General features: G+C 31.5%; 1 protein-coding gene across 5 annotated transcripts; it reads right to left on the bottom strand.

Annotated features, from left to right (window-relative positions):
• Positions 1-644: 644 nt before the first annotated feature.
• Positions 645-2,781, bottom strand: LOC138914608 (uncharacterized). 5 transcript variants are annotated; one of them, XM_070219414.1, is made up of 5 exons: positions 2,424-2,781; positions 2,265-2,339; positions 1,925-2,178; positions 1,372-1,420; positions 645-1,298 (listed from the first exon to the last, which is right to left on the bottom strand). In XM_070219414.1, exons 1-5 carry the CDS (start codon positions 2,671-2,673, stop codon positions 922-924), a joined length of 1,005 nt encoding a protein of 334 aa, XP_070075515.1. In that variant the 5' UTR covers positions 2,674-2,781; the 3' UTR covers positions 645-921. The 5 variants fall into 5 exon arrangements, 3 of the variants coding, with proteins under 3 accessions (XP_070075515.1, XP_070075518.1, XP_070075516.1); XM_070219417.1 differs by having other exon boundaries at positions 1,939-2,178; XR_011420433.1 differs by having other exon boundaries at positions 1,372-2,178.
• Between the last annotated feature and the right edge of the window lie 3,753 nt (positions 2,782-6,534).

Here is a 6,534-nt window from a genome sequence, read left to right as displayed (position 1 = left end):
AATTCAAATTTGATACATCTGGTTATTCCGAAGAAAGAGCCAACTTATATAATTTTAAAATATGCAATAAAGCGGTATTAGGTGTTTTTAAAGATGAGCTTCATGGTAGACCAATGTCAGAGTTTGTTGGTCTCCGTCCTAAGGTTTATTGTTATAAAATTGATTCTATGGACAAATCGTTTATGAAATCTAAGGGAGTAACGAGAACAGCACTAGAGTATCTAGATATTGAAAAATATAAAAAGGTTCTTTTCACTGAAAATCGAATGTATGGCGGCATGTCAGTTTTTAGATCTAAAAATCATACCATAAATACTTACAAAATGACAAAAATAATTCTCGATGGTAATGATACGAAGAGAAAAGTTGAGGGTGATAAAATGTCTACACTCCCTTATCATCATAAGGGTTTAATAGAAAGGGAACTCATATCAAATGTTCAAATCCTTGAGGGAGAGTCACTTGTTTTGGGGAGACAGGTAGATGAAATAGAAAGTCTTGAATTCCAGACTGAGGAACAAAAAACTTTACTCAAGCGTCTAAAAACAGAAATTGAAAATGTTGAACATGATTTACTTTACAAGTCGCTTGAACTTGAAATGTTTTATAATGAATTGCCCCCCGATCCCAAAAAACAGAAACAATTTTAGATTTAACAATGCAAAATATTTATTTAATTAGTAAGTTTGATAAAAGGTGTTGAACAATAAAAATTAACAAAATATATATAAATCTTAAAAGGTGTTGAACAATAAAAATTAACAAAATATATATAAATCTTAAGCAATATATATATATAAATGTTTATATTTTGTTAGTATAACATTAAGTTGAACAAATAACAAATACATTTCAATAAATTGAGTATTAAATATAAAATATTTGGGTGTGTTTTTAAATTTTTTTTTTTTTGGAAATTTTTTATAAATTGGGTGAGTATATTTTATTTGATTGGTTTTGTACCCGTTGCCTATATAGATAATTCCACAGTTCTAATTCATGTGGGTTCATTTTAGCTTCAGGTTCAGAATCCCTGTCTTGAACAGGTTCATCTTCTTCTTCAGCTGATTTTTCTTCCTCGTTTTTTTCCCTTATCTGTTTTAGATAATAACCCAACTCTACTTGTTCAGGAGTAATATCATTATTTTCATTACTCTCATCGCTATTGTTTAAGTTAATGATTATATTTTGGTGATAAAGTTGTGTGATGTCATCATCAGTTAAATTAAAACTAGAAATATTATTAGAAATTGAATTTACTGAAACTACGTTAGATCCTAAAAGGTGAACATATTCAACTGAAATGAGAAAAAGAAAAAGAAAAACGAATTAATGAAATGAAATAATATATACTAAAGTAAATTAACTTGCCTTTTGTTTTGTTTATTATTTTATTTCCTTGAGGAATTTTTATATCCTTCTGAAATAAATAAGTAATATGTTATCCCTAATTCATATAAAAGTTGTTGCGGTTCAACAACTCGCTACACTCTAATAGACATAATTTTCCCCCATCAGAGTCTATACCACTCAAGTCTAGTTCCTCAATTGTTATAACCTCTCTTTTACTTATCTTGGGTGGAGGTGGTAAATCTATTGTTTTTGGTAGAAGTGGATAGTAAAAAAGTTCTTCATCAATTTCTACACAGTTTATTTGAATCTTGTACATATCTAGATGAGAATGTTTTTTTAACCTTTTTGAAACGTAATGGCACTGGATTCTTAAAGTGAAAAGGTCTCTATAACCGAGTTTATAATATCTATCGAAACCTCTGTTTCCTGTTACAATAGTTCCGCCCTCTCTATTTTCCCTTTCAAGCAAGTCTGATTTAAATTTCTCTAACAATTCCTTTTTAAGAAAAGAATATTTTTTTTCTACACTACGCTTCTCTGTTTTATTTAAAATTTTTGACTCTTCACTTACATTATCATTATTACCATCTTCTTCATTTAGTGGCGTAAATGATTGTTTGGAGGGTGACGACAAATCATCGTACTCATCATAGATTAGGAAATTAGCTGGAGGGGGTGTTGATGATGATGATTCTTCTGTTGCTTCTGTTGATGATGATGATTCTGTTGATGAGGCTTCTGTTGTTGTTGATGATGATGATGCTTCTGTTGTTGTTGTTTCTGTTGTTGTTGTTTCTGTTGTTGTTGTTTCTGTTGTTGTTGTTTCTGAAATTAAATATCATAACAAAAGTTAGCAAAAATCGAAAAAGTAAAAAAAGTAATTTGTGATTGTTATTTATATTGGTATTTACCTTGTGGTGCTTCGTCGTCTTCATCTTTTTTTAGTTTCCTCTCTTCTGTTATGTAGCTTGCCATTGTTGGTTCTTCTGAAATTAAATATCATAACAAAGTTAACAAACCAAAAAAAAAAAAAAAAATTTTTATTGTTATTATTGTTTTGATGTTCTTACCTTGTGAGGTTTTTAGTTTACTCTCTAACTCATCAATGTTATTTATATTCGCTAGTGAACTGTTCTTAAATAGATACAATTTCAGCTGAATATTCAAAACATCATTGTTAGGGAGTAAAATTTGAATAATTGTGGTTTCCATTGTCTCGTTGTATTTCGTTAGATGTGAAGTGGGTATTACACCCATTTCCACTACTCCTATTACAGAAACTATTATTAAAAATAGTTTCATTATTTTATTATTGTTCATTTTCACACACACACACACACACAATTATTAATAAAGTTTGAGTTTTTAGCTTTCACTTTCACTTTTATATGAGCAATTTGAGCTCCAATTTTCACCGTCTTGCCTTGCTTGCGATCGCTACTGAAAAAATCATAAGCGCCCCAGTGGTATTTATTTAGAATTTTCAGTATATAACTCTTATGTAAACGAATAAAGGGATGGGGCAATCATTCCTAAATATGCTGGCGAACCAGTCCAACAAACAGAAACAATATATACAAACCTTGAGTAAATATTCTTATAGCCCTCCACACGCCCTCCACAGAAAGCAGAACATTCTTATCGCCCTCCACAGAAAGCAGAACATTCTATCAGTCTTTGCGTGTGCGTATGTGGAAACTATTTTTGACTTTGTATACGTAGGGTGCGGCCTTTCGATGCGGGCGATTGTGTCTGGAAACTATTTTTGATGATGTGTACGTACATGAGCATGCGAGTCTGAACATAATTATAGAAACCACTTGTAATGGATGATCTTCGAAGTCTTTGCGTGTGCGTATGTGGAAATCTATTTTGACTTTGTATACGTAGGGTGGTGGGGGATTTTGGCTGGAGACTATTTTTGAACTTGTACATAAGCTGTTACATGAGCATGCCGGTCTGAACATATTTATTTTTCTGTTGCTGAGTTGATTGGAGTATATATTCTTTTATTTTCATTGCGAATAAGAGTTGCTCTATAAAATATTATCTTTAGATTCCCAGCTATCATATTTTTGAAAACCCCAACCAACGTACACGGACTTTATTCCCGTCTCTCTTTATTATTTTTTCCACTAAATATTTGTCTGGGAAACGAGTTTTTTTCAGTTCTTCTTTGTAAAATCCACCTTGTATTGGAGTACCTTCAAAGTCTTCCAACAAGTATGTGGTAGGGTATGTGTTTTTCACACTTATTATTTTAAAAATTTCTGTAGTCCAATTCGGTGTATACCCCTTTTCAAACACATGTTTATATTTACTGATGCGTACATAATCTCCATTACGCAATTTCCCCACACTAAACATTTTTAGATGATTGTAGGCTGTTTTCAAAATGTGTTTTTCATTGGAAGAATTGACGTCAATTGGGGCGACCTTAATTGTTCTATGTGGTCTTTTGTTGTATATATCAATTAATTTTTTATACATATCAACCCACTTGTATGTTCCGCTAAAACTAAATTCACGCCACATAAGTTCCTTCAAACTTCTGTTGAAGCGTTCCACAATTGAAGCTTTTACAATTGAGAAGGTAGAATAATGGTTTATTCCATATTGTTTCATTAACGCGTTAAATTGTTTGTTAAAAAATTCAGTTCCATCATCCGTTTGTAAATTTTTTGGTGTTCCACGTCCAGATTTGAAAATTTTTTCCATTGCCATTGAGACATCTTTAGCGCTTTTTGATTTTAATGCTTCACCCCAGGCATATTTGCTAAAACAATCCACAACAGTTAAAATATAAAAATATCCTCCGTTAAGCTTTGAATACTTTCCCATTTCCACTAAATCTGCTTGCCAGAGATCATTTATACCCTTTGTCACTACCCTTCGACGTTTAAAATTACGTCGACACGGAGCATGAATTTCTTTAACAATACCCAATTTATCACTCATATTTTTTTTTTTTTTTGGTACTAGAACTTTCTTACTATTGGAGTTGCAGTACCTTCTATTTCAACTGTCTGTGATTTTAAAACTGATTTCGGTTGAGTAACATATTTATAAACATAGCTCTCAATACTATTAATCTTTGTTAACATATTGGATAGGATTTTATCAACATTATCAACCCTCCCATTATTAACTTGAACTAAATTTTCCAAAGAAGTTATTTTAGAAAGTCTTCGATTAAGGGATGTATTTATTTTCGTATTAAGGTCTTTCTTTAACGTCTCCAAGTTTTCATCGACATATTTTTTCGTCGTTGCATCCGAATAATCTATTGGGTTCCCACAATTTTTAATTCGTTTCTGTTGGGTATTCAGGTTTTCGTCGCCATCAATGTACAACCCCACAACAGTTTTAATATCCCTTTTTAAAATATCTGTGTGCTCTTTTTCGTCTGAAAAGTGACCAAACTTGTCGACAGACATTTTGTTTATAAGGTAATTTAAAGTTTGTGAACCTTATTTATTCAATTAATATATAATTTTAGCCTCTCGCAGTTCTTCTATTATAGACATGATCTCGTTATTGTGATTAGTGTTGCCAGCGGCCTTTGAAGCTATTAAAAGCTGCAATCTTTCAACTAATTCATTGACGTCATCCCAATAAATATAATTGGGTTTTGCTCTTTGTAGGGACATGTATCCAAATCCCTTTTTATTTGATTTTTTTTGTTTTGATTGAATTGGGGTGGATATAGCTGAAGGATGTATATTTTCATTGCTCATGAACTTTTTAATAATGTTTGTATACTTGTATCCTCTAGTTCCTTTTATTCGCTTATTTGGATCAAAATCTATTCTATGTGCACTTGTCTCAGTAATGATATCTTTATAATTTTTCAAGTCTATGGCACTGAATTGTGTAGGTTTATTATGAACAATCAGAGAATAAAGCCCAGGAGTCAAATCCCACGTGCTTCCACTTGATAATTGAATTTTATTATGACTTATATGTAATTCACTATTCCCCAAATTTAAGGATTTGGGGGTTGATGAACTTTTTCTAGGTCCATAAGCATTGTCCAGAACTTTATTTCTCGATAGACTGCTAATATTAAAATCATAGTCTGCATGAATTAGACTGCTAGCATCTGCTTCTTTTTCTAGCTGTGTTTCTAAAGATGTTTCTAGCGGTGTTTCCGGCTCGGATCCCAATTCAATATGTGACTGTGAAAAAAATTTATCATCTGAGTCACTAGTAACATCATCATTATAAATTTTTGTTTCTTCATTTCGGATATTATTATCATCATAATCGTAATCATGATCATCATCGTCATCATACCTTAATTGATGTTTCTTAAGCTTTTTACGGGGGGTTTCATTTTTAAATATTTCACTTTTTTGCTTTAGAATCGTTGATTTATCTTCGTTTGTATTCATAAACTTTCGTTTTTTATTTTCACTAACTAGTTCGTTTAAGGGATCTGTTATTGGCTTAAAAGTTTCTTCCAACTCGTAAGCATTTTGTGTTTTAATATGTTTTAGATCATTAAACTTTTTCTTTAATATATTTCTCGTTTTAGTAAGCTGACTTAAAATAAATTGACTCATTTTGGGTACTTTCAAAACTTTCACCACCGTCAGCACAAAAGATGTAATACCAGTTTATGAACTATACTTAACAGGGTTACATTTCATACTAATGAAAGTTATAAAATATATATATTATTTATATGATTTTATTTTTGGCTGAAAAAGAATCATTTTACATTGTTTAAATTTCCTCTTCAAATAAAAGAATTTAATGTGGGTGCGTGTGCATGTTTTATTGAATATAATAAATGATTATGTACAAATGTTATAAATATTACAAAGTGATAAGTGGATTAAACAATTGTATTTAACTCTAGTTGCAGGGAATCATTGCTTCTTTTTATAACTCGATATTCCTTGTCCTTGAGCAACTTCAGATGACCATCTTTCATAGTGTTATATCTCTTTGGTAGATATAGAATATATTTATCCAGTTCCAAGGCAATGGAGTCCCCATAAACAGTTTTCTTCCTCTGCGCATTGATAATTGGGTAGCTGACGTTTATACCCATCTTGTTTTGTGATAGCAAGGGCTTCAATGCTCGCGTGTTGAACTCCTTTAAAACCCCGCCTCGAAGAATTTCCTCCTCCATAATGGTGTCCAGCTCACTTTCTGATGGAATTGGTTGATTCA

This window comes from Drosophila takahashii, unplaced genomic scaffold, assembly GCF_030179915.1.
Source record: "Drosophila takahashii strain IR98-3 E-12201 unplaced genomic scaffold, DtakHiC1v2 scaffold_57, whole genome shotgun sequence".
Lineage (NCBI taxonomy): Eukaryota > Metazoa > Arthropoda > Insecta > Diptera > Drosophilidae > Drosophila > Drosophila takahashii.
This window is presented reverse-complemented; position numbering and strand designations above follow the sequence as displayed.

Excerpts from the sequence above, each read along its gene's own strand:
- LOC138914608 (XM_070219414.1), bottom strand. The coding sequence starts at position 2,673 with ATGAACAATAATAAAATAATGAAACTATTTTTAATAATAGTTTCTGTA. Across the intron at positions 2,340-2,423 it reads TAAACTAAAAACCTCACAAG|AAGAACCAACAATGGCAAGC; the intron begins GTAAGAACATCA and ends ATTTAATTTCAG. Across the intron at positions 1,299-1,371 it reads AATAATAAACAAAACAAAAG|TTGAATATGTTCACCTTTTA; the intron begins GCAAGTTAATTT and ends TTCTCATTTCAG.